We start from the raw sequence: 24339 nt of genomic DNA, 5'->3' as shown, positions 1-24339 counted from the left end.
ATGGCCTGTCGACACTTCAGGAACCCTATAGTAAGCATATTGTTCTGCGTAGACAGCGAAACAAATCTCCTCCATACGCTTTCCGGGCCCGCCATGCATGTCGGCGATCCAAATCAAGACGTCCCGTTTACTAGCGGCGCATAAGCATGCTAAGCAATCTAAAATTATACAAAAAGTCAGACGCCACTCTCCCACTGGGAGCCTTCTCCCGTCATTGCGCGGCAGTTCGAGTTTAATTTTCCCGGTTTTATGTGAGGCCGTGCTACTGTCTTACAATGACTATCCACTCGCACATAAGGGGGACGCATGTCAGAGGTATGTCCAGTGCCACTTTCCTCATCTGCCTGTAGTATCAACTATTGAAGCTACTGGCTGGCCTGTCGACGCAGGAGAAAGTACGGTCAGACTCGGAATAGAACGGGAAGAGAGGCAATTACATTATTGTCGGATCTACTCATAAATTTCCAAAGTTCCACAACGCAGATATAGAAACTTGATTTTGTTCACTGTTATTCAGACATTTAAAAAATACTGGAAGTACTGAATCAACGCGATGCAATCAAGCATTCTGGGTGACACTCAACTTTTACTACTCCGCTTTGTCGCCTTCCTCCTTCTTAACTCCGTACTCGTTGTCTCCCTTCTCCACTGCCTTGTATCCATCCGCATTGTCTCCCTTCTCTACTTCCTTGCCTCCATCCGCCTTCTCTTCGGCTCCATCACTCTCAGGCGGCCTGCCGGTCTCAGGCCAGAGGGCATAGTTCCTGGGATTCTTGTACACCACAGAGTACTGAAAGAACGGATCGACAACAGTGACCCAGCGCAAGTCGTCGTCCTTAAACCCGGTCTCCTCCAACACCCGCCTCTTGATTTCCCGGTCAACGTCTCGCTCCATGAAGCGCTTCCAGTGCGCCACCGACGCAGTGGGATCCTGGTAGTATCTCGTTGTCAGAATGATAACTGGCTGCTTGCTTCCGTGAGGATAGTCAGTCGGAATGGGAGTCATGTCCTGAATTTTCCTCTCCAGGAGCCAATCATCTAGTTCCCCGGAAAGCTCGTAAGGCTCGAGATTCTTGCAGTCGCGCCTGCCCAGCTCCAACCACGTTCGAACTTGGTCGAAAGTCAGCAACCAGCCAGCAATTCTGAGGACCATGACGGCAGTGCTGAAAATTCCAATCAGCCTGGGAACTCGAAGAACCAAAGATGGTACGGGTAGTACTCACGTTCATCAACGATGAGTGAAACAACGAGCAGTTAGGGATGATGCTGGCGATCTTAGACCGGTAACTGAAGGTGTAAGGACCAGTGTACTGTCAGTAATAGTTTATGACTTCAGGTACGTCGTTGTCGCCGTGGACACGTGGTTGTAGTTCAACTGTATCCTTTTATATCGGGAAGGGGACCTTCCCTTTCCGTCCGGGCCGACCTGCTTTCTTGAGATTCACTAGTACTTCACAGCATGTTCTTATGTCTCTGTATGAATTCTATGTTCTAGGTGTTTTACAGTTGCTAGTAGCTAAGCGAAGATCAATAAATTAATGCAGCTACATAGGACCTCAAGAGAACGTCTGCACTTGGGTAGGTCAGGTGCCATAGGCGACCTCAAAATTTCCCGTACTCTTTCTCGGCTCTCTAGCTTCACGCCATTGTGTTCTATGGCGCTGCTCTCGAACGGGGGCAATCCAAGCCAAGATCTCTGGTTTCCTACCGGGATATAAACATGCGACACAATATACAAATACACAATGAATTGTGCATGAAGGGATCCGGAACCTCCTCCTCCTCGTCGTACAGCTGTTCGAGTTTAACTTTCCCGGCTTTACGGCTGTACAGCTACACGACCCGCAACACGCGCATCGCACGGAGGCATGTCGAACGTACATCTGGTCTGACATATTTCATCTGCTGATGCTAGTATTAGCTGTAGAATCCACGAATGGCTGGCCAGGGTTGGCTTGTCGACATGGAAAAAGCAAGGTGAGTATCGTCATACTAGTAATGCTAGAACTAAGAAAATTGCGTTATTTTCCACCTGATTCATCGAATCACCACAGCTATACAGTGCCTGATAGGAACTTCTGCTTGTTCCCGACACTGCTGTCATTCTTACATTCAGACACAAAGGAATACCGGAAGTACGGGGTCAACGTGATACACTCAAGCATTCTGGGTGATGTCTACCGTTTTTCCTTGTCTCCCGCTTCCTCTTTCTTGTCTCCATCCCCCTCGTCTCCCGCTTCCTCTTTCTTGTCTCTATCCTCCTCGTCTCCCTTCTCCACTTCCTTGTCTCCATCTGCCTTCTTCTCGGCTGAATCATTCTCAGGCGGCCTGCCCGTCTCAGGCCAGAGCGCATAATTCCTGGGATTCTTGTACACCACAGGGTACTGGAAGTACGGGTCGACGACAGTCACCCAGCGCAAGCCATCATCCTCAAACCCGGTCTCCTCCAACACCCGCCGCTTGATTGCGCGGTCAACATCCCGCTCCATGAAGCGCTTCCAGTGCGCCACCGACGCAGTGGGATCCTGGTAGTATCTCGTTGTCAGAATGATGACTGGCTGCTTGCTTCCGTGAGGATAGTCAGTCGGAATAGGAACCATGTCGTCAATTTGCCTCTCCTCAAACCAATCCTTGAGTGCTCCGGAAAGCTCATAAAGCTCGAGGGTCTTGAAGTCCTGCCCGCCCAGCTCCAACCATGTTCGGACCTGGTCGTGAGTCAACACCCAACCGGCAATTCTAAGGACCATGATAACTGTGTTGGAAATATACGTCAGCTTCGGAAGATTGTACGGGGAAACAAGGAGTAGTTAGAGATGATGCTAGTCGACTGACGCTGGTAACTGAATGAGGCAGGAACCGGTATGCTGTTGGTAATAGTAGACTCTGAACTCTAAGATTTGAGGTACGCCACGGCAGGTACTTCTCTTCCGAGGTCGCTGTGGACTCGTGGCTGTCGTTCAACTGTGTCACTCCTTCTATGTCGGGAAGGGCACCTTCCCTTTTCATTCGAGTCTAGTTCATCGCCAACCTGTGTTCCTGTGATCTATCAAAGATTCACTAGTCTTCGCACTGTGTTCTAGATCTCCGTATCTACTAGGACATATACTCCTGAAGGCATCTGGAGCCTGCTGCTCGTCGGCAAGTAGTTGCTCGAGTTCAACTTTCCCAGCTTTACTACGGCTGTACGGCTGCGCAACCCGTTACACGCGTATAGAACGGAGACGTGTCGGACGCACGTCTAGTTCGACGTTCCTCATCTCCTGACCCTAGTGTTCGCCGTTGGATGCACGACTGGCTGGCCGGGGTTGGTCCGTCGACGGAGAGAGAGCAAGGTAAGCATCGTCATACTGGTCCTGGAATTGTGTTATCGTACACCCTATTCATCGAATCATCACAACTCCGCAGTGCGCGATAGGAACTTCTGCTTGTTCCTCGACATTGTTGTCATTATTGCATTCAGACATGAAGCTTGAAGGAGTAGGAGTACGGGCCGTAAGCACGGGATCAACGTGATACAAGCAAGCACTCTGGGTGACCTCCGACGTCTACTCCCCCGCCTTATCTCCCGCTTCCTCTTTCTTGCCTCTATCGTCCTTGTCTCCCTTCTCCTCTCCCTTGTCTCCACCCTCCTTATTCTCGGCTTCATCTTCCTCAGGCGGCATGCCCGTCTCAGGCCAGAGGACGTAGTTCCTGGGGTACTTGTACACCACATCGTGGTGGAAGTATGGGTCGACGACAGTCACCCAGCGCAAGTCGTCATCCTTCAATCCAGTCTCCTCCAACACCTGCCGCTTCACTTTCCGGTCAACATCTCTCTCCCTGAAACGCGTGTAGTGAGCCACCGTCGAGGCGGGATCCTCGTGGAATCGCGTAGTCAGAAGGATAATTGGCTGCTTGCTTCCGTGAGGATAGTCAGTCGGGATGGGAGCCATATATCTGATTTGCCTCTCCTCGAACCACTCCTTGAGTGCTCCTGTAAGCTCATAATACTCGAGCGTCTTGTATTCCCGCCCGCCGCGCTCCAACCATTTGCGAACTTGATCGTGAGTGAACACCCAACCGGCAATCCTGAGGACCATGATAACTGTGATGAAAATCCACGTCGGCTTGGAAGAAGCTAAATAATATGGGCGCTTATCAACAATGAAACTGTTGGAAATGGGCACGTGGTAACCTTCTATATTGGGAAAGGCACCTTCCCTTTCCGTTCGAGTCAAGTTCGTCGTCTATCCTTCCAATCTCCATCCTTCAAACTCTTGCAAGCTTCAAGGTTTGCACGGTGTTATGGCTTCTTTATATGTGGTAAGCACATCTGCACATACCTATATTATTCTAGATTTTGTTGCAGACTGTTTCGACATGCTCTTTCCTGGTCGTCCTGGTAAGATTACTAGTATCATGACCGAAAAAGCATTATTTCTCCGATTGCAGCGAGTTCAAGCAGTAAGTGTCACTTTTCCATGTTTGTACCTTCCCAGAGTATTCACTTAGGTGCTCGCTGATCCCAATTTACGGGCTGCGCTGACCTGCAGGCAATGCATCCAGGTTCCCCCATTACTTGACGAGCTCGCGATGGATATTTTAGACACACTGGTTCTGTATTCGAGTGATTGTCCCCCATAGACATGGTGAAGGCTGTGCGGAATGTCGCTGTAGAGGAAGTGGTACCGACTTTCAGGGTGCGTAATCTTATCTTATCTCGCGGTAACTCCGAAGTTCCCGTGCTGCGGTGCAAACCTATCCAGCTCCCTAGCTGATGACCAACTCCATGCAGCTCGCAATACTTTATAATCCGAAGCACTTCCCCAATTCCATCCCGAGGTACTACCAGCGCTATGCCGAACTCGCTGAACGCCGTGTCTCGCGTCGCAGGTCGCCTGCACGCCGCGGCGCACCGCCGCACAAAGGAAGATATCCATGAGGCGGTGCAGTCGAAAAAGGACGCAGTCGCAGAGAGACTTTCGACCGTGGGGAATGACGCAACATTCGTCGATCTCTTCGTGCAGTTCGCGCACGCGTCGGGCCTGCCAAAGATGGACGTCGTCGGGTCCGCCGACCCGTATTTCGTCGCGCGGATCGACACCAGGCTGTCCTTTGTGTGCGCCACCATACGTCCATTAGCTCCTCGCGTGTTTGGTGGTGATCGATTATTCGCAGATCGTCCGTGAAGACGAACACGCTCGAGCCGGTGTGGAATGAGAGCTGGACGATCCGGAACGTGCCCGATACCGCGATCTTGCTCGTGGAAGTGCTGGACAGAGACATCGGCTGCATCAGGGATGATTACATCGGCCAGTTCAGCACGGCAGTGACGTCCAGCGAGCAGGCATTCGCGATCGAGGACCCGAGTCATCTGAAGAGGAATCGCGGGACGTTCTCGCTCCAGGTACGAGAGACGTGTGCTATGTGTGCTCTGTACTCTAAATTGCGCATTCTCTAGATCGACGCCGTACCCTCCCTGGATCCAGACGCCGGCAGTCATCCGTACATGTTCGACGGCCCCATCTGCTACTCACGCCACTCGTCCCCGACGATCGGCAAGCTCACGAAGCTCGACAAGGCAAGGCTGTACTCGACATGGCAGGTCTTCATCCGAGGCGTGTCGCGCTTCCTAGACGACGAAGTCCAGCCGTGGAACAGGAACCACAGAGCAGCACGGCAGATCTTCCAAGGCCCGACGTCCGCCGCGGTGCGCTCGATGATCCACAGCGGACACCGCGTGCTGTACGCGCGCACGGCGACAAACGAGTTCGGGGTGCTCAACAATGCGCACGACGTGTACTGTCTCCTGCACGGTGGACATGTGCGGCAGCAGCGGGAGCGGCGACGGCGCAGCGCGGACGGGCCGTTCGCACACCGCATCAAGCCCGCAGTATATAACTACGTGATCGCGGCGGACGACGACTCGCTGCGGTTCTCCGAGACGGGTGCGGCGTTCTTCGTGAACTACGCGTCCAAGCACGCGCTGCACGCGGACTGCGCGCCGAGCGTGCGCTACTCGGGCGAGTTCCACCCGCGCCCCGCGGGCGGCTGGGAGAACTTCAGCGACGACGTGCCCGACGAGGACGTGCAGTGGGAGCTCGTCGTGGACAACAAGTCGGGCACGTACTCTCCCGATGGGAGCTTGCTCCCCGTCGTCGCGCAGCTGTTCGAGTTCAATTTTCCTGGTTTTAAGGCTGTGCCGTTGGCTTACGACGACCCGCTGCTTGCGGAGAGCACGAAGGCGTGTCGGACCTATGCACTGTCGAAGCGCGGTGTGAAGCACGACGAGCTGCAGCCCCACGTGCATGACGGGGAGGGAGAGATGCTGTCGCAGCAGACATCGATGTTATCGCTTGATGGAGAGGAGAACCTGGAGGTAGAGTTAGAAGTGCATTCCGAGGCGTAGTGTGTCGTGCTATCTATACCGTACTTCCTATACCCTCGAGAGGTTTTTGGATATCTGAGCACAGTATTTAGAGTGCTTGATCATGTATCAGGAAGGATCTCCCATAAATCAGCGGATATACTCCGATCCAATCTTGGCAATACCATCACTTGCATTGTTGAACCAAGTACTCGTGCGATGGATACCGATGCAATGGCCGTATCGGAGTGACGCCTCTAGCTCGCCTCCAGTCCGAGTACAAGGGTGTAACAACTCACTGGACGTATTGCCGCTCCGTCCTAGATAGTTCGATGGAAGGGCTGCGTTAAAAACAGGAAAGAAAACATCAATATGCGACGAATATGATGACACTAAATGCTACAGAGATGCATGCATGGTGACGATATTACTGTACAGGTTCGGGGTGCCTCTTCAGTCTATCGCAACGGAACCCCATCTTCAGTCAAAGCGAGCCCACCTCAGGTCCTAACGACTCACCATTTTGCTTCGCCAAGCATACTCAGATTGAAAGCTAGTCGTCCTCCATTCCATCCAACAAATCCTCCGCGGAAACAGACTGCTGCAACCCACTAGGCACGTACGTCCTAGGCAGCGCCTTCCTATTCGCCAGCGGCCGGAACGCGTCTCGTCGCCGGAGCACCATGTTCGCCACCAGCTGTGCGATGCACCGCATGCTCCCACTCCCGGGCACCACCACGTCCCCCGGCATCTTGAGCGCAAGGAGCGCGCCAATCTCCTTCCCGCGCTGCCGCTCGCACTTGCGCCGCTGGCGCGCCTCCGCGCGCAGCTCCATCGCACAATGCAGCTCGCGCTTCCGCGCGCGCTTCTCCGCCAGGTCCAGCTCGTCCTGCATCACGCCCCCGAGATCGGAGTGCAGTGGTGGCAACAGCCCACTGGCGGCCTCGCTCACGCGCTCCCCGAGCGTCAGTTCTGCTTCCTGCGCGGCGCGCTCCGCGGCGGACACTCGCCGACGCACGTCCCGCAGCGCGCGAAACTCGCTTGGATCGAGTTTCGTGGTGGCGGGGTCGAGCTGGGGTTCGAGGAACTGCATCCCGTCGTCGTCCGGGGACGGCGAGCGCACCATCGGTGGGTCTATGGAAACTGGCTGTAGACAAAGGCCAAGACCTTCACTGTTGGTGGGGCCACCAAGTAATGAGGGAGATATTGTCTCCGAATCGCCATACGGGTTGGCATAGGGCTCATATTCTTCCACTGGTAGCTCCGGGAGAGCTTGACTCCGTGAAGACGGTGACGACGGCACATAATAGTCGTCGTCATCGTCGAGTTCAGGGAGAGCGGTAGAGGGACTGTGGGGCGAACTGGGTATAGGTGTCGCATACAAATCATCTTGAAAAGGGTCGTTGAAGTTCGGAAGAGGTGAGAAATGGCTGTGTGAGGGTAACGTTGGAGGATGGATAGTTTCATACTCGTTGCTTTCAGGAGAGCTATAATCATCGTCATCGTCGTCGGGGGGCATGATCGTGTCGGCGAATGAGGTGTCCGAGTCTTCCGAGTGGGGAAGAAGGAGCGCCATCGGGCGCGGTGACGACGGTGGGGAACCCTGGTCTATACTCATAGGTTCCTGGGCGTAGTGTGAACTACCGGCATGATGCTCATGCTGATCGCGCCACAATCCGTTAGGTTCCCAGTGCTGGATGTCCAGCTGAAGACGATTAGCATGCAAATGGGAGGAAGGTTCCAAATGGCCCAACTCTTGCGGTGGAGAGATGGGAGGAGAGATATCCTCACTGGTAGGGCTCCAGTCCATGCTATCCCAACTCCCGGGACTGCTGTCTACTGCAGACGAACCGATCGGCGACAAGGGATCCAGTGTCGATCGGCGATGGACGCCTCTTGCGTATGGCGTGTAGTAATCTATGGCCAAGGAATGATCCAAGCTGACTGGCGATTCCGATGTCCAAAATCCTTCAGGCTCGAGCATCGAGCAACCTGTAAAATAAGCATCGCCACCCTTCTGTGGAGGATCTGTCTCTTCAAAACCCGAGTCGTTACGTAGCGGTGTGGCGTGGGTGACGACCGAGCCTCTTTCCTCATTCAACGCGGCCAGCTCGTCAAGGCTACCCTCGAAGCTCCACGAATTGGCAGACGACATCGAAGACAGCAAACCAAGCGATGAAGACGAACCATGATCCATAGAGTCCATCGCCACATCCTGTGGCTCATTAGCCCAAAGGAACCCCGCGGGTTTGCCATGAGTAAAATCTTCCTCGTCACGGTCGTCATGGCCCAGCAAGCCAGGTCGCGCGTCAATGTGATCGGCGTGCTTGGAGCACGCCGTAGGGTCAGTCTGAGGAAGGTCAAGCGTACCAAGAAGAAACGTAGGCGGTGGAGAGAGCGGCTCGTGGGCAGGCATGACCTCGTGTGACTTGTCCTGGACCTCGCTCTCCACGGGGCGTGCGGGAATGGAAAAATCTGGCGACGCGTCTCCGAATACTTCAGGAAGTGGTACAGTAGATCGTGACGCGGAACCGGTGAGCGGGGGAGACGGGTATGCGTTGTCAAGGTCGATGCGATGCGGGTGTGGCGCACGCTTTGGTGCGGCGATGCGTGACAGAAAATCGTGTTCAGAGTCCCGATCGGAACGTGGCTTGCGAACAATGGGGCGCGAATGTGGCGAACTCCGTCGCGTACTCCTGGAGATAGCGTGATGCTTGGGGTGAAAAACAGCTGGCGAAATATCGCCAGTGTGGCACGTCCGTGCTACGCAAAGACGGTCGTCAAAAGGTAAAAAAGAAGCCATATAGGTGTGCATCTGCGCGACACTGCCGCAGACCGGTACCGACGCTGCAGAATGGATCCATTGTGAGTGCTTTGCGACAACACCCTGCGCCAGCAATGACAAATATGACTGACGACAATTAACCGACTCTTCAGGATGCTGCAAAAAAATCACCACGACATATCCTCGCCAGAGAGAGGCTGGCAAACAAACAAGTGAGCCAGGAAACCCGAAGATGCTGGAGAGGTGAGAGACTGAGCAAGAAGGACTGACAGCTCGACTCCCTGCATGGCACACTCCGCATGTACCACATCTCGCGGGGGTCTCACGACCCCTGACACCCCGGATCAATTCTCGAGTTCTCCTTCTCTTTGCAAATTGCTCTTCTTTTTCAGGGTCCGTGGAATTAATGTACTCTACTGCAGCAAACCGATCCAACACACATGAAAGCCCTTCGGAAACTATAGACTGGCAATTGCCAGAGGCATCCCAAGCATAATCAATGGTTCGATGTCCGAGATGGCTGCACCACGCGTATCAGGACACGCTCCGTTAATTCGGACAGAAGACGCTAAGCCGCTTATTACTTATAGGTTCTATCACCGCTGCAGGTGAGAGCTAGAGTCCCCCGAAGGGACGTGTCCTTCGTAAAATAGCCCGTATCATCCCGGATGATATAATGTGCTCTCCCAGAGCCATAAACAGGGCAGGTAGAGGCCAGGGGGGTGCGGCGAACTCATGGCAAACGACCGAGATGAAGCGACTCGCTATCCCGATATATAGACTTCTCGCATCGATACACATGGTTTTGGCTGTGAGGGTGCTTCCAGCGGAGGCAGCCACAGGCAGTAACCGCGATCACGACTCTATGTCATGCGTATCAAAGGCGCCGGCGTGTCCCCGCTAGAAGGTTTGAACAATTGAGCATCATTCCCCTTGTTGCATATACTTGGTCGCCTGAGGCCTGTGCACTGCCAGCCACAATCATCGATATCTCGGCCTCATTGTATGCAGATAGTCATAGGGAGCATCGAAAGAAGACATGGTGAGAGGCTGATGTTAAGATCCGAGTAGCGCTTGGAGCCTGAGCGATTTGGTGAACCATGGGGTATAGATGTCAGCCCTGGTCCTGGGGTTAATGCTACTCTCGAACCAGTTGCGAGACGAACATTCGATGCGAGACAGCGCTGCTTGCAGCTACGATCTCGAGCACTAAGGTCCTTGTCCCTCCAGGTCGGAGGTTTCTAGAGCCGATCAGACGTAACATGAGACGCCGACAATGCGGGCAGGCGACAGTGAAGTACCGCCATGAGTCCAGAATTCGGCCATGTTCTCCTCGGTAAATTCGTCAAGGGCCCCAGCCCTTGCATTTAATACTAGTGGGGTTGTCCAGATCATGTCAAGTCTGACGTTGCAGGTCATCAGATCACGGCCGTTATTGGTGAAACGGATCAGAGAATCCCTTGAGCAGACGCTTCAAACGAAGGCGAACGGACCGACGATTGCAAAAGGAGCCTAAAATCCACATAGATATGACCCAGACGCAGATACGGAGAGACAGAATAGAACTGACTATAAATGAGCTACATGCACAGCCCCGTCGAACGCATCCGATAATCACCCTCGCAAACGCGTTCGTGTGGAGGATAAGTCGCTGGGCGGACCGGTCGACCGGCCTATGAGACGACCAAGCTAACCGAGACAAGAATCATCGGCGTTAACACACGTAGACGATGGGTGCAGAGGACAATTGACTCACGTGAGCCATAGAATCGTCATCTTCAGCCATGCATGATTCGAGGCAGATTATATGCACAACCGAAAACCGACATCAGGCATTCACTCGGAATATGTAGGACGCTCCGATGTATTTTCATTCACTCCCGTCTCGTTTACTAGGCGGAACAGAGGCCTCCCGGGGTAGACGCACCATGAGGATTCCACCGTTTTCAGTGTTCACCAAGCTGAATAAATTTGAAGAGTATATTCTGATATATCTCATTCATAAATTGCTGGATAATGCATGAGATCTACGAGATCAGGTATTTATCTGCGAATCTACGACCACTTACGATGAGGAGGCTTCATGCACCAAAGTGACGCCTCAGACACGAAACTGTCGACAAGGTCACCTAGGAGTGGGAGAGCTGGACATGCACAAATCTAGATGATGGGGGTAAGAGGAAGAGTTGCGTCGGGGGATGAAACACGAGGTCGTCCCTTATGTAGAGTCAGAAACTTGACCGGCGGCAATTCGCGACGCGACGGATCGACGTCACGGGCTCGCGTCAATGACGTCATCTTTCATTTTCGGCGAGCCGAAGGATCGGAGACGCCCTACACTTTCGACCAATGATAATTGAGCAGAGGTTAATATATTAGTGTCCTCCACAAATGCACTAGTACTGGTCTTGCTTAGCAGAATACTTCAAAGTAATGTAACATAGTATAGCTCATAGGTCTATTGCAAGCACTCATTCATTTCCTTTATGTATTCTCTGAAAGACGTCGATGCCCATTCAAGTTTTGGTGAGAACACCAAGCGTGACTGCGGTGACGATAGAGGACAACAAATTCACCTTCAAAAGATTCAAGTCACTCTTAATCCCAAGCTTGAAAGAAAACAACACGCACCTGGTTGTTGCTGAGGATATCAAACCCACTCACGACCTTGATCTCCGCATCTACCGCTGGCGCGGGCGACTCGTCTGTCAGGATACGCTTCGTTGCGGCAGAATACCGCGTGCGTTGGATAGTGGCACCCATGAGCGAGTCCAGCAGTGATCCCATTCCACCTGCCGCAGTCCCCCACGCCAGTAGGGGCAGCAGAACGTCTACCCATTGGACCCTGCACGCGCTGCTTTCCACGAGCAGAGAGACGGCGACGGTCAATCCCATTATAAGTCCACCACCGAGAGATGCGAGCGTGCCTGTCACAGACATCCCGCCGTTCGTCCCTGGTGGCACGGGCTTTAACGTCGTGATGAGTATTGGGGGCGAGCGGGACAGGATGCCAAGCTCGGAGGCGAGAGTGTCACCCAGGCAGCACGCGAAATGGCTGTGTAATTAGATACATAGATAAGTACACGAACACAGACACGGTCAACTCACTCACCCCAGAGTTACGAAGAGCAGCGGGCGGCTCCATGCAGCACTCTCAGGAGGTGTCAATGGACACCACTGTGCGAAATCGTACGACTTCTGAGGTTCAAACGCACCCGCCAGAACAGATGATGCAAGTGAATTGGGCACAAAGAACGCGCTCCAGAGGATACTCGCGACAAGTGCAGAAAGCGAGTTGCATAGCACCTGCGCTGCGGACCTGTACCCCGCTTCCTGGTGCCCGTCTTCGAGCGTCGCCTTCAGCTGCTTCCCGATCTTTGTTGCGCGCGAGCCGACTAGATAAAATACGATCAGCGAGACACCGAACACGCGTAGAGGAACCGCCATCATGGTGAAGCCCACAACGAAGGCGGCGAGCGCGCCCGAGGGGGAGAGCGAGCGTGTGCGAAGGCCTTGGAGTCCGAGGCCAGCTGCGAGAAAGAACGGGATGAGGGGGATATCTGTGAGCATGCCGTCCTCGTTGATGTCCTCGTCGCCGTCGTCGATAATGAGCTTGGGACGCCCATGATGAGTGAGTTTACCTCACCAGAAAAGTGAAGGGCGCCTACTTGTCCATATTGAAACTCAGTTATTATTCCTGCTTGCCTCTTGCTACACCGTGTGTGAGCTTCAGGAAGGAATCCCCTTTTTTTGTCTTTATTCGAGGCCTTACTCCGGACCTTCACAAGCGTGTCATTCTGGATGAAGTATTGGCCGAGCGTGTCGGGCAAATCGTTACGGTTACATTTTCAGCCTCCGTTCTCGAAGTCAAATATTGGCCCAGCAGGGACTTGGAGGGCGTCTGCTTGTGCTTCAGGACCGCCATGTAGCCAGTCGTTTCGCGATATACGGCATCGTCCATCCCACCCTCGAGGATGACCGTGACTCGACGGGCTCGCTTCTAGTGCGACTTCTGTCGGTGAGTACGCATTATGCAGAGTGGAACGATTCTTTCCTCCTATCTCGTAGAGGCTGGTTCACGAGCCTAAGTACACATCGCGTTCGGCCTGCTACACGCCTTGTTTGCTGGGTTGTCTCTTCTCGAATAAGCACTGCTGCCCGCGGGTGCCTACTTTTTCCCGCTGCTACAGTCCAGCTATGGTGCGGGACCCTTGTTCTCGGCTCCTCACGACGAATATAGACACTTTTATAGCGGTATCCCAGATCTGGAAGCTCGCAAGCGGTGACGAGAGCAGTGGGCTCGGAAAACGCGAATGTGCTACGACAAAATCAGGCGCGCCTTTCTACTCCTTTCGTGCTGAAATATGCCTACAACAATTTTTCTGCCATTTGCTAGCCTCCGTCCTGGCGCACATCTGCGCCCGATCCCGCATCCAGCCTGAGTGTATGAGCTCGGCACTGGCCCACTCTATGTAGACCGGGCCGTTTAGCAGTTGCACTCAGGCCCGAGAGGCTGCATAGGATGCTGAGCTGAGTGGTGGTGCATGCAAGAGAGGATGACCGAAATAGAGCTCCGGGAATAAGGTCCCGCTGAGTTCTTCACAAGGTAATAACGCACATCTCGTCGGAGGAAATTAACTGTGTTTTTAACGATAATCAACAGTGCCGGCGTGCTAACGTTTGTGAGCGGTGGGGTCTGGAAATACGGATCCAAAACCGCTAAGGTGTGCGAATGGTTACGGTAGCCTCTTTCGGCCTCACGAGGCTGGGGCATCCTATGTTTTTCGACCACCGGAAAATCATTGTAGACCTGTCCGGAGGCACTGGTACAGTTCTCTTACAGGTAGTAATTAACATACCAACTTCAGCTTCAGGTTCTTCACCAGGTTATCACCCAGTTAACAACCCAGGTTATAACTACCTTGCGCAGAACTAGGCTGTTATTCTCGGAGATCTAGACCGAAGGAGGAAACAAGAACAAAAAAAATCAGGATGAGAACGGAGCTACGCACAAGTTGAAGACAGATCGGGGGGAAATGCGGCTTAAGGCATCCTCCGGGGACAGGTCCCAAGTAAATGGCAGGCAAGTCATCCGGAGACACTGTGACCCCCAAATTCAGTTCCAGGATATGAGAATGGGTCGCAGCAGGTGCAAAACCCTCGGTGAGTCAGTATAATCATTGTTGGCTACCTTTTGCAACTGATTTCATCAATTGCAATATGCATGTGTATCTGAACGCATGCGAGTCAAAATATGCGCGGAAATACGCTCAAGCTGTCACTCGACCTTGAACGTCCACATCGAGCGCAGTCTCTCCGTGATCGAATCTCATCTTTTCTTTTACTGTCAATTATCGAAGTAACTTCAACAGAAGTCAGTCAGAAGCAAGAAGGCGGCGGTGAACCTTAGCCATTTTGATAGTTGGCCAAAGGTCGTCCTAAAGGCACACATTTTATTGCCGAGATCAGTAAAGTCCACTTTGTAAGGGTTAGTCGGTCCAGTTGGTCACGGTGAACCAGTGAGGTTCGCGGACGCCGGAAACCGGTGGCGCACCGGCCTCGCATTCCTTTTTTCCGAACATATCATCCGCCGCTGCCATCGACGTCATATATACACTCACGCTAGAGCCGTAAACTTAGAACTGCCGTATGCGTCTCAATGCCGGACGGAGGCCCGTGGAGGTCGCTATATAAGCAATCTGGCCCAGCCACAACAGGTAACTCCTCATATCGCGCTCACACGTTGCTCAGCCTTCAACCATTGGACGTTTGGCAAGATACGCGGGAAAATTCACATCAGTACGCATAGCAGTAGCAGTAGCAGGCTAGCAGCAGGAGCGGAAATTCCAGTACCAACACCGAGGACATGGCGGCAATCGGATCATCTTTGAAGGGCAAGCTGGTCCTCATCACAGGCTGCACGTAAGTACATCGCGTACCACATCATATCTCGCCCACTTACCACATCTGGCACAGCGGAGGCATCGGGCAGGCAACTGCACGAGCCTTCGCCCGCTCCGGCTGCTCAGTAGCAGTGCACTACCACGCGGCATCCTCGCGCGCCAAGGCAGACACGCTCATCTCCGACCTCAAGGCTGTCGCCAGCTCCGACGCGCGGTTCGCCGCCTTCCAGGCAGACCTGTCGAACTACGACGAGGCGCGCCGCCTCCATGCGGAAGTCGTGCAGCAGATCGGGCACCCGGACATCCTCTTCGCGAACCACGGCATCGCGGGGCCCAAGATTGGTCCGCTGGGCGACATCAAGGACGTGCCCGTGGAAGTGTTCGAAGAGACGTGGCGGACGAACACCGGCACGAGCTACGTGCTCGCGCAGCTCTGCGTGCCGCACATGGAAGCGCAGAAATACGGTCGCGTCATTTTCACGTCGAGGTGTGCGCTCTGTGACCCTTTACCCGAAATCCATAGTAACTCGTGTCTATCATAATCAGTATCGCCGCAGGTAATCCTCTTCATCAAGCACGCGTCCGACGCCGCTGATCTTTCCACTGTCTACCAGGTAACGGTGGAGTGATCGGACCCCACTACGCATCGTCCAAAGCGGCCCTGCACGGCCTGGTCCACTGGCTGTCCCTGCGATACGCCAAAGACGGAATCACGTCCAACGCGATCGCGCCCGCACTCATCGAGGATACCGCCATGATGGCGAATCCGACGCCCGAGATGCGGAGCAAGATCCCCATCGGGCGACTCGGGAAGCCCGACGAGATGGCTGAGATCGTCCTCCTGCTCGCGTCTAACGGGTACATGACAAACAAGGTACGTCCTGCTTGGTTCTGCACTGCTCGGGTGGCTCATTACGCCTTCGTAGATCATCGTAGCGGACGGAGGCTGGACACACGGCAACTTCTGATCGCATGGACTTCATTATGAAGATGCGAAGTATGAATGTGCTACAATAGCAAAACCAAAGCAGAACGCGAGTGTACGATGGATAGAATTACTCAATACATACGCACGCGGGTAGCAATATAGTGCACTATACAATAATCCCTGAAGTTCGTAAGAAGAGACCTGGGTAACACGAAAGCATGTGGAAAGCGAGCCGATATAACAACTATAAAACCGCAAGATGTGCAAGAAAGGGACGACTAGCATCATCGACTTGGCGAAGATCCCTTGCTGCCGGGTCCTACAGACCCTATGATCTCGTTGAGCTGCTGTATCCTCTTGTTGGCGATCTCTAACTGTCTTTGATAGCTCCTGGAAAATTTACTATCAGCCGGTTCCGAGAACACGACATCGAGAAACGAACTTCGCCCGATTCTCGAGATCCAGAGCGTGCTCCTTGCCGCCCTGTCGCTCCCTCTTGACTTTCTCCTCTGCCACCTTCAAGCGCGTCTCGTATTCCTTAACCCGCGCCTCCCACTTGCTGTCAGCCACTGTGGTCTTCTGGTTCATGAGTGTGACTTTTTCCTCAGACGCCAGCAGCTGGTTCTGCAAGTTGCTCACGCGACGATCCGCGTTCGTCACACGAGCGGTGAGCGCGCGTACCTCCATCGAGTCGCCTTGGCCCGGCTTCCGAACAACCACGAGTTGCGCCTGCAACTCTGCATTTGTTGCCTGCCGAACCAAAAGTCAGCAAACGCGGATCCATTGCCATTAGAGAACACATTACTTTCAACGCATCCGCTTCCCCTTCCTTCGCGCTCAGCTTCTTCCTCCAGGCCGCCTTCGCCTCTGCAAGCGCCTTGACGCTGCCTTCGAACTTGTCGATCTGCTTCCACCGGAAATCGAGCTGCTTGCGCATATCGTTCAGCTTCTCCGTGTGCCGGCTCTCCGCGTCCTTGCACCGCTTGTCGAAGTCGAACTGGATCTGGCTGAGCGCCTTCAGTCGGGTGATCAGGTTGTCGTGGAACACGCCAAAGTTCGTATATGGCTTCGTCTCTGCCTGGCCGTTCTTCTTCTGCGAACCATATCGTTCAGCTGTAAACAAATATCAAGGACGAAAAGACACCTTACCGGAGTCTTGTCTACACCAAGGATTTTATCCATGTACTGGTAAATCGTGAGCAGGAGGGTGTTTCTCTCCGTGAGCTGATCACGGTACTGCGCCTCGGCGGACAACAGCGACCGCTGGTCCTTGGCAAGCCGCTGCTCAAGCTCGGCCACCCTTGTGCGGAAGTTCGCCAGCTCCGCCTCCGCCGCGCGCGCGCTCGCCTGCGCGTCGTCCAGCTTCTCCGAGACGTTCATGCGCGCCTGGGTCTGCGCGGCGAGTTGCGACGCGAGCCCGCGGTTCTCCGAGTGCAACTTGTCGAGCACGCCATCGCGGTCGCGGCTCTTGCCCTCGCGCTCGTCGAGCTCCTTGCGCGCGCGTGCGAGCTCGTCTTCGAGCCGCTCGAGGTCGCGGTGCAACCGGTCGACCTCGAGCTGGAGCGAGAAGCGCGCAGTCGTGTGCGTCTCGCCGAGCTTCTTCGATTCCGTCTCGAGAGTCTGCAGCGCGTTTTGTACTGCGGCCAGGTCGCTCTCGCGCTGCGTGAGCAGCGATTGTGCGCGCGCGAGGTCGTTCAGCGCGGACTGCAGCGCGGACTCCTTCGCTTCTAGTGCGCGTTGTTCGCGGCGCAGAGCCGCGTCGTGCTCCTTCTCTGCCTTGTCGAGGTCGCCTTCGAGGCTCTCGCGGATACCGCGTTCACGCTTGAGCTCCGCCACGACGTTCTCGATGTGTTGGGCGAGCTCTTCCGAGCGCGAGCGATAGGTTTGGATCTCTTGGCTGCGGGATTCGTACAGGTCATTGAGCTCCTGGAGTTGTGCCTTATAAGACGCAGATTTCTGCAATTTGCCGGTGTCAGTGGGTAAACTATGGCCTGATATCGGGGACGCAGTACCTCTTTGAGTGCCGCGCACAGCGCCTCGAGGCGTTCTTTTTCCGCGGCCTCATCCTCTCGTATCCGCTCGCTCTCCTCCCTCAGGTGGTCGTTTTCCTCCTCGAGAACGTACACCTGCTCGCCGAGCTTCTCGATCTCCCGGTTGGCAGCCTCGATCTCGGCGTCCTTCTCCTCCGATTCGCGTTCGAGATGGGCGAGCGCCGCTTCGAACTTTTCGTGTATGTCGGCGGAGTCTGCCTCGAATTCGGCGATGTGCATACGGAGCTCCTTCGCCTCGGCATCGCGCTGCTCCAACACCTGTGAAGTAATCACAACAGCGTCAGTAAGAGGAGACTTGAAAGCAAGCGGTCACGAACGTCTTTCAGCTCCTCTACCTGGGCTCTCGCTTCTTCGACTTCGCCTCTCCAGTCCTCATCTACTTGGTCGATGATGCGGGTGTGCTCGGCCACGAGCTCTTCGATCTCTCGATTCCGCATGTCGACGTCGTCCTCCTTCTGCTGCAGCTCTATCTGGGCCGCCGCGAGCTTATCCCGCACGGCGTTCAAGTCCTCCTCTACCGCCTCCCGCTCCTCCCTCTCCTCCCAAACCTGCGCGCGACTCTGGCTCCGCTCGATGGACTCCGTCTCCCGCCGGCGCTGCGTATCCTCCAGCTCCAGCCTCAGCGCCTCGATCTCGTCCGCCAACTCCTCCTTCTCGTCGTTCCTATGCGTCACCAGCTCCTCCAACGCGTCCATCTTCTCTCGGAGCTCCTCGTTCTCCCCCTCGAGCTCCTCCACTCGTCTCCGCACGCGCGAGTTCCCCCCGTCGTCCTCACGGCCCTCCACAAGGTCCCGCAAGCGCTCCATCTCCTCCGCATTCTCCTCGAGCAGCCGCCGCACAACATCCAGCTCCTCCTCCAGCTCCGCATTGCGCGCCTCGACGTCCCTTAGCGCGCCGTCCGGCGTGCCAAACGATCGCCTGCGGCGCAACTCGCGCAATTCACGCTCACGCTCGTCGAGCTTCTCCTCGAGCTCGCGCGCGCGCGCAGACGCGCCGCCCGAGCCGCGCTGCAGGCGCTCGAGTTCGCGCTCGAGCTCGAGCACGAGCTTCTTGAGCTTCTTCATCTCCATCCCGCGCTGCTGCACCTCGATCTTGAGGTGGATGTTCTGCTTGAGTGCTGCTTCGATCTGGTCAGGGGCGAGCTGGGCGAGGCGTTCCTCGAGGAAGTGTACTTTGAGTTTGATGCTGAAGTTTTCCTTCTTGAGGCTGTCGATGTGCTGCACGGAGAAATTGATGGGCGTTAGTACGAGATTAGATAGGGTGCGGGACGTGGCTAGGGAGAAGGGGCGTGGACGGCTATTGGTGTCACTGGGCACGCCCCCGACACGCGTTCTACCCTGTTAGAAGCGGAATCACGTCCTGCGTGCCCGAGATACACCATATTCAGGAGTTTGTTGCCCATGTCGCTCCCCCTTTGAACATGCCAGAAAGACGCACCTTCTCCTGGTCGCGTAGCGTAAGCACGCCGTTCTTCGCCCTACTGCGAGTCCGTTTGGCACGCCCTGGCGTCTCCGCCGCATCTCCCCACCGTTTTTCCCTCCCTGGCGTGTCGAGCACGTCGCCCTCCACGTCCTCGCCGTCGTCCTCATGGACGAAGCTCTTGGCGAGCTGCGAGGCTTCCTCCGCTCGCCTCTTTGCGAACGTCGTCAAGCCGCTGGGTGGAGATGGTGTAGAGATTGGTGCAGACGACGTTGCTGTGGTCTGAGAGGATGTGGAGGGTATCTTGAGGTTGCGCCCGGGTGTGGAGAAGCCTGAGACGAATGAGTTGAGTGAGAGGTCGGGGTGGCTGCCTAATGACTGGGCGGATGAGTCCGATCTGGCATTGAGCGCTGCAGACATTCTAGCATGTGGTTCGCGTTGAATACGACGAGTGAGTTTGCGGTTCTGGCGTTTGGATAGAGACGGAGAATCGAAAAGTGAATTCAACGTTTCAACGCGATCCGGCACGTGCTCCTTTGTGTCGTCACACGTGTCACACGGGCAGCGCCACGGTCTTGCAACGACTCTCCCGCAATTTGTTTTGCTGCCTCACTGTAACACAGTGCAGACTTTTCGTTCTAACATTTTCGGTCTTGTCGTTCCTTGACATTCATGTCGGATGCTGTATCTTTTGCGCCACTATTTGGGTTTCGGAATGTCTGACGGCTCTACCGGCGTCTCACCAGGATTTGGTTGACGGGCTACTGGGTCTTGCTCGCCGAATTTGACTCTTTGGCCCCCAACACAAGGAACCTGGACTACGGAATGCTGTGTCTGTCATTCACATTACCTGCAGAACTGAGGGGGACGTCAGATGTACCACCTCGGACCGGCTTCTTCGATGTCTTCCGGACCTGGCCAGAGCACGCGCTCAATATAACACCTCGATTCTCGCCCAACTCTCTCTACTGACGAAGCATTGCTTTGCCTTTGTGTCTTACAACGCGGACTGTCTTGGTCATGACGTTATGCAACGCTTGTTACGCTGACACACAGTGGAACACACTCTGGAGTTAGCAGCATTGCCCCAGGAGACTCATCGAGACGCACACCTCGGCCGGGAGAATATGCGTGGGTTCATCAACGTTCACCCTTCGGGTTCTCGACAGAGGTGCTTGGTCTTAATTGAGAATGCAGCGTATGTACTGCGGTCACATGGGCGCAGAGAGCGGTCAACTGACTGGCATCTCGATGAACGTTCCATACTGCGTCCACAAATAAATGCGGCGAGGGATGCGTGGGCATTCCACGGCAGCTCGTCCAATCCACCACCCTTTGCAAGCAATGAAGCCTCTTTCTCCGCTGCTGCCTGTGTTACTTGTTACGTGCGCTGCAGTCGCACACGCTTGGAACTCTACTGATCCGTTGGACGCATGTCCGGGATATAATGCTACGAATGTGCAAACTCAAGGACCGACACTCACTGCGGATCTGGTTTTGGCGGGACCGCCATGTAATGTGTACGGCTCAGACATTGAGAAACTCCAACTGCAGGTGACGTACGAGACCGGTGAGTGGTGGAGGGTGTATTTGTCCTTAATCAGTCTGCGAACAAGTGTACTGCAGAGACACGCATTCACGTCAGGATCACTGATCCGTCCAACCCGCGTTATGAAGTCCCAGAATCGGTACTCCCTCGTCCTCAAGCGAACACGTCCACCTCTCCCGAAGCAGCCGCAATAGCGTTCAACTACACAGTTTCGCCCTTCCATTTCTCCGTATACCGCACAAGCACGCAAGAAGTCCTCTTCTCAACCGCTTCACACCCAATCATCTATGAGCCTCAATACCTCCGCGTGAAGACAGCCTTACCGGCGGACGCGAACATCTACGGTCTAGGTGAACACACCGAAGACTTCCGTCTCCCGACGGTCGACCTAACGCGCACGCTGTGGTCGCGCGACGCATACGGCGTGCCCAACGGAACGAATCTGTACGGGAACCACCCGGTTTACTTTGAGCACCGCCTAACGGGCACCCACGGCGTCTTCCTCGTCAACTCGAACGGCATGGATATCAAGATCAATACCACAGAAGACGCGGGGACGACGCTGGAGTATGACGTCATCGGCGGGATCCTCGACTTTTACTTCCTTGCGGGCAGCGAGACCGATCCGACTGAGGTTGTGAGGCAGTATGCGGAAGTCGTCGGCACGCCTGCTGAGGTACCGTATTGGTCTTTCGGTCTGCACCAATGTCGGTACGGTTATACGGGTACGCAGTGGTGCTATGTGCTGGAGATCGTGTCTTCAATTCCGATCCATAGACTTCGTGGACGTGGCTGGGGTCATCTCGAACTACTCTGCTGCCAACATACCTCTTGAGACTATGTGGACCGACATCGGTATATCATGTCCAAGCTTTGTTCCCAGTCAAGTTTTGACCAGCTTCGCTCTTCAGACTATATGTACGAACGTCGGGTCTTCACGCTAGACCCGGATTACTTCCCGCTACCGCGGATGCAGCAAATCATCAACTATCTCCACGATCATGACCAGCATTACGGTGCGTGGGCGACCGATCGCTTTCAGAACCTTGTTCAGTTAATTGATCTGCATCTCAGTTATGATGACTGACCCGGCTGTTGCATATCTCCCTGGGGAAGGATACGATGCGTACGATCGTGGAACAGAGGCCAACGTCTGGCTTAAGGCTGCGAATGGCAGCGAGTTCTTGGGAGTCGTATGGCCTGGTACGTATGGCGTGGTGTGTTCACAAAGAGCAAAAGCCAATTGAACGCTTATCTCCTCTCAGGTGTTACTGTCTTCCCCGGTACTTGTCTGAACTCTTATCTCACATGGTAGACAGCTGACTATCACATCAGATTGGTTCAACCCCGCTGCACAAGAGTATGCAACCCCTTCGGTATCACCGTACTCGCGCTCACTTAGTAGTTCAGCTTCTGGTCATATGAATTTAGCACCTTCTACAATGCTACGACTGGCCTCGACATCGACGGCGCCTGGATCGACATGAACGAGCCGTCTAGTGTTCGTCGCTCGCTGTTTCCTTCACTGTTGGATATCTGACGTAGCGCTCGTTTCTTGTCTAATCGTAGTTCTGCGTTTACCCGTGTGACGACCCCTTTGCTCAAGCTGAGGCTCAGGGCCTTCCTCCTGCACGGACGACAGTGCCCCCGGACCCAAACACTCCGATCTTCGGCAATGAAACCTATCCGATACGGAAGAGGGCCGACACAAGTGGGTACAACGTCCTCAACCCGCCCTACGCCATCGATAACGCTGCGGGGGTGCTATCAAACCGGACATCATACGTAAGTGGGGTAATCTGGATGGACCTGAGAGAAGAGCTGACTCGCGCGTCTGACAGACAAACGCGGTGCATTCCAATGGCCTCATAGAGTACGACACTCGTAAGTTTGACGGGTCCCTGTCTAATTTATGTACCACGAATGTTCACTTGATGCAGATAACCTGTTCGGCACCATGATGTCCAACGTCACCCACTACGCCATGCTCTCTCGCCGCCCGGGGTTGCGCACTCTTGTAGTTACGCGGTCGACGTTCGCGGGCGCGGGTAGCCGAGTTCAGAAATGGCTTGGAGACAACCTCAGCGATTGGCCGTACTATCGCAACTCGATCGCAGGGATCTTGAACATGGCCGGCATATTCCATGTTCCTATGGCCGGTGCCGACATTTGCGGCTACGGTGAGTCTTGAGAGACTAGGTGGAGTTAGTGTAATGACTCTTCGCGCGATCGTTCAGGTGATAACACGACTGAGCCGCTGTGCGCAAGATGGGCTATGCTCGGCGCCTTCTACCCGTTCATGCGCAACGTAAGCAGTGTCGTTCGGGCACAGAGTGTCAGGGTCTGACTCCAGAATCATTAGCATAATACCATTGGGACCATCGGTCAAGAGTTCTATCGTTGGCCCGTCGTTGCGCAGGCAGCAAGGAACGCATTGGATATGAGGTATGCATTTGTAGTATCACTGCAGTAGCACGAAGTACTCACATTCGCTAGATACCGACTCGTGGACTACTTCTACACCGCCTTCCACACCGCCCACCTCGATGGCTCGCCCGTCCTCAATGCCCTGTGGTACATCTACCCGGAGGATCCCGCGACGTTCCCGATTGACCTCCAATTCTTCTTCGGCGGCTCTATCCTCGTCTCTCCTGTCACGGAGGAGAATGCCACGTCCGTAGAGGCCTACTTCCCGAACGACACCTTCTACGACTTCCTCACTGGTGTGCCGGTGCATGGCAACGGCAGCTGGACTGTGCTTTCGGACGTGAACCTCACGTCCATCCCTGTCCACATCCGTGGCGGCGCGGTGCTCCCGCTCCGCGCACAGGGTGCGATGACTACGGCTGCGCTGAGGGAACAAGATTTCCAGCTCGTAGTTGCGCCGGGGACGGACGGCAATGCCTCCGGCTCGTTATATATGGATGATGGCGTCTCGGTAAACCCCCTGAACGCGACGGAGGTGTATATGACCTATACGAATGGTACGCTCGCTGTCACCGGAACCTTTGGGTACCCCACGGGCGTTGACGTCGCGAGCGTTCGCTTTTTGGGGACCTCGCGAGCCCCGAGTGCTGTGAACTTCGATGGGAAAGCTGTGAATGCGTCGGACGTCGTGTATAATGCGAGCAGCCAGGTCTTGGACGTTACTGTCGGCACTCCGTTCGATCAGAACTTCACTCTGCAGATAGTTTGAGTTTTTTGTACTGTAAGGTCGGACTTAAAGTTAATAATCTTAATTGTTGTGAACTCGTGGGGCGTTGGATGCACGTCGATTGACGGAGTGGTGGCGGAATGTTGGATCCACAAGACGGATTTGGTGCCGAAACCCGACGATTCGGAGTCGACGTCGAAAGTA

General features: G+C 54.7%; 9 protein-coding genes across 9 annotated transcripts; 3 read left to right on the top strand and 6 right to left on the bottom strand.

Annotated features, from left to right (window-relative positions):
- Positions 1–589: 589 nt before the first annotated feature.
- SCP_0412820 (hypothetical protein) lies at positions 590–1153 on the bottom strand (the record flags this gene model as incomplete). Its single annotated transcript, XM_027758007.1, has 1 exon — positions 590–1153. One exon carries the CDS (start codon positions 1151–1153, stop codon positions 590–592), a length of 564 nt encoding a protein of 187 aa, XP_027613808.1.
- Positions 1154–2177: 1024 nt separating this feature from the next.
- SCP_0412810 (hypothetical protein) lies at positions 2178–2747 on the bottom strand (the record flags this gene model as incomplete). Its single annotated transcript, XM_027758006.1, has 1 exon — positions 2178–2747. The coding sequence occupies one exon, from the start codon at positions 2745–2747 to the stop codon at positions 2178–2180; it is 570 nt and encodes a 189-aa protein (XP_027613807.1).
- Positions 2748–3545: 798 nt separating this feature from the next.
- On the bottom strand, positions 3546–4079 carry SCP_0412800 (hypothetical protein; the record flags this gene model as incomplete). The annotated part of the gene is made up of 1 exon (XM_027758005.1): positions 3546–4079. The coding sequence occupies one exon, from the start codon at positions 4077–4079 to the stop codon at positions 3546–3548; it is 534 nt and encodes a 177-aa protein (XP_027613806.1).
- Positions 4080–4835: 756 nt separating this feature from the next.
- SCP_0412790 (hypothetical protein) lies at positions 4836–6388 on the top strand (the record flags this gene model as incomplete). The annotated part of the gene is made up of 3 exons (XM_027758004.1): positions 4836–5098; positions 5158–5386; positions 5441–6388. 3 exons carry the CDS (start codon positions 4836–4838, stop codon positions 6386–6388), a joined length of 1440 nt encoding a protein of 479 aa, XP_027613805.1.
- Positions 6389–6899: 511 nt separating this feature from the next.
- Positions 6900–9149, bottom strand: SCP_0412780 (predicted protein; the record flags this gene model as incomplete). The annotated part of the gene is made up of 1 exon (XM_027758003.1): positions 6900–9149. One exon carries the CDS (start codon positions 9147–9149, stop codon positions 6900–6902), a length of 2250 nt encoding a protein of 749 aa, XP_027613804.1.
- A 2498-nt stretch (positions 9150–11647) lies between these two features.
- On the bottom strand, positions 11648–12701 carry SCP_0412770 (hypothetical protein; the record flags this gene model as incomplete). Its single annotated transcript, XM_027758002.1, has 3 exons — positions 11648–11707; positions 11763–12186; positions 12244–12701. The coding sequence occupies 3 exons, from the start codon at positions 12699–12701 to the stop codon at positions 11648–11650; spliced, it is 942 nt and encodes a 313-aa protein (XP_027613803.1).
- Positions 12702–14997: 2296 nt separating this feature from the next.
- On the top strand, positions 14998–16002 carry SCP_0412760 (Versicolorin reductase 1; the record flags this gene model as incomplete). Its single annotated transcript, XM_027758001.1, has 5 exons — positions 14998–15053; positions 15108–15521; positions 15581–15591; positions 15649–15908; positions 15961–16002. 5 exons carry the CDS (start codon positions 14998–15000, stop codon positions 16000–16002), a joined length of 783 nt encoding a protein of 260 aa, XP_027613802.1.
- Positions 16003–16246: 244 nt separating this feature from the next.
- SCP_0412750 (Anucleate primary sterigmata protein) lies at positions 16247–19852 on the bottom strand (the record flags this gene model as incomplete). Its single annotated transcript, XM_027758000.1, has 7 exons — positions 16247–16352; positions 16405–16712; positions 16768–17055; positions 17112–17918; positions 17975–18271; positions 18331–19230; positions 19451–19852. The coding sequence occupies 7 exons, from the start codon at positions 19850–19852 to the stop codon at positions 16247–16249; spliced, it is 3108 nt and encodes a 1035-aa protein (XP_027613801.1).
- Positions 19853–20776: 924 nt separating this feature from the next.
- SCP_0412740 (Probable alpha/beta-glucosidase) lies at positions 20777–24177 on the top strand (the record flags this gene model as incomplete). The annotated part of the gene is made up of 14 exons (XM_027757999.1): positions 20777–21002; positions 21059–21706; positions 21759–21836; positions 21893–21997; positions 22056–22184; positions 22247–22264; positions 22317–22341; positions 22392–22482; positions 22551–22766; positions 22823–22865; positions 22922–23161; positions 23219–23289; positions 23344–23426; positions 23478–24177. 14 exons carry the CDS (start codon positions 20777–20779, stop codon positions 24175–24177), a joined length of 2673 nt encoding a protein of 890 aa, XP_027613800.1.
- Positions 24178–24339: the final 162 nt, after the last annotated feature.

Source organism: Sparassis crispa (genome assembly GCF_003851025.1).
Source record: "Sparassis crispa DNA, contig_000003F, whole genome shotgun sequence".
NCBI lineage: Eukaryota > Fungi > Basidiomycota > Agaricomycetes > Polyporales > Sparassidaceae > Sparassis > Sparassis crispa.
Note: the sequence above shows the minus strand (reverse complement) of the source record. Positions and strands in the feature narration are given on the sequence as shown.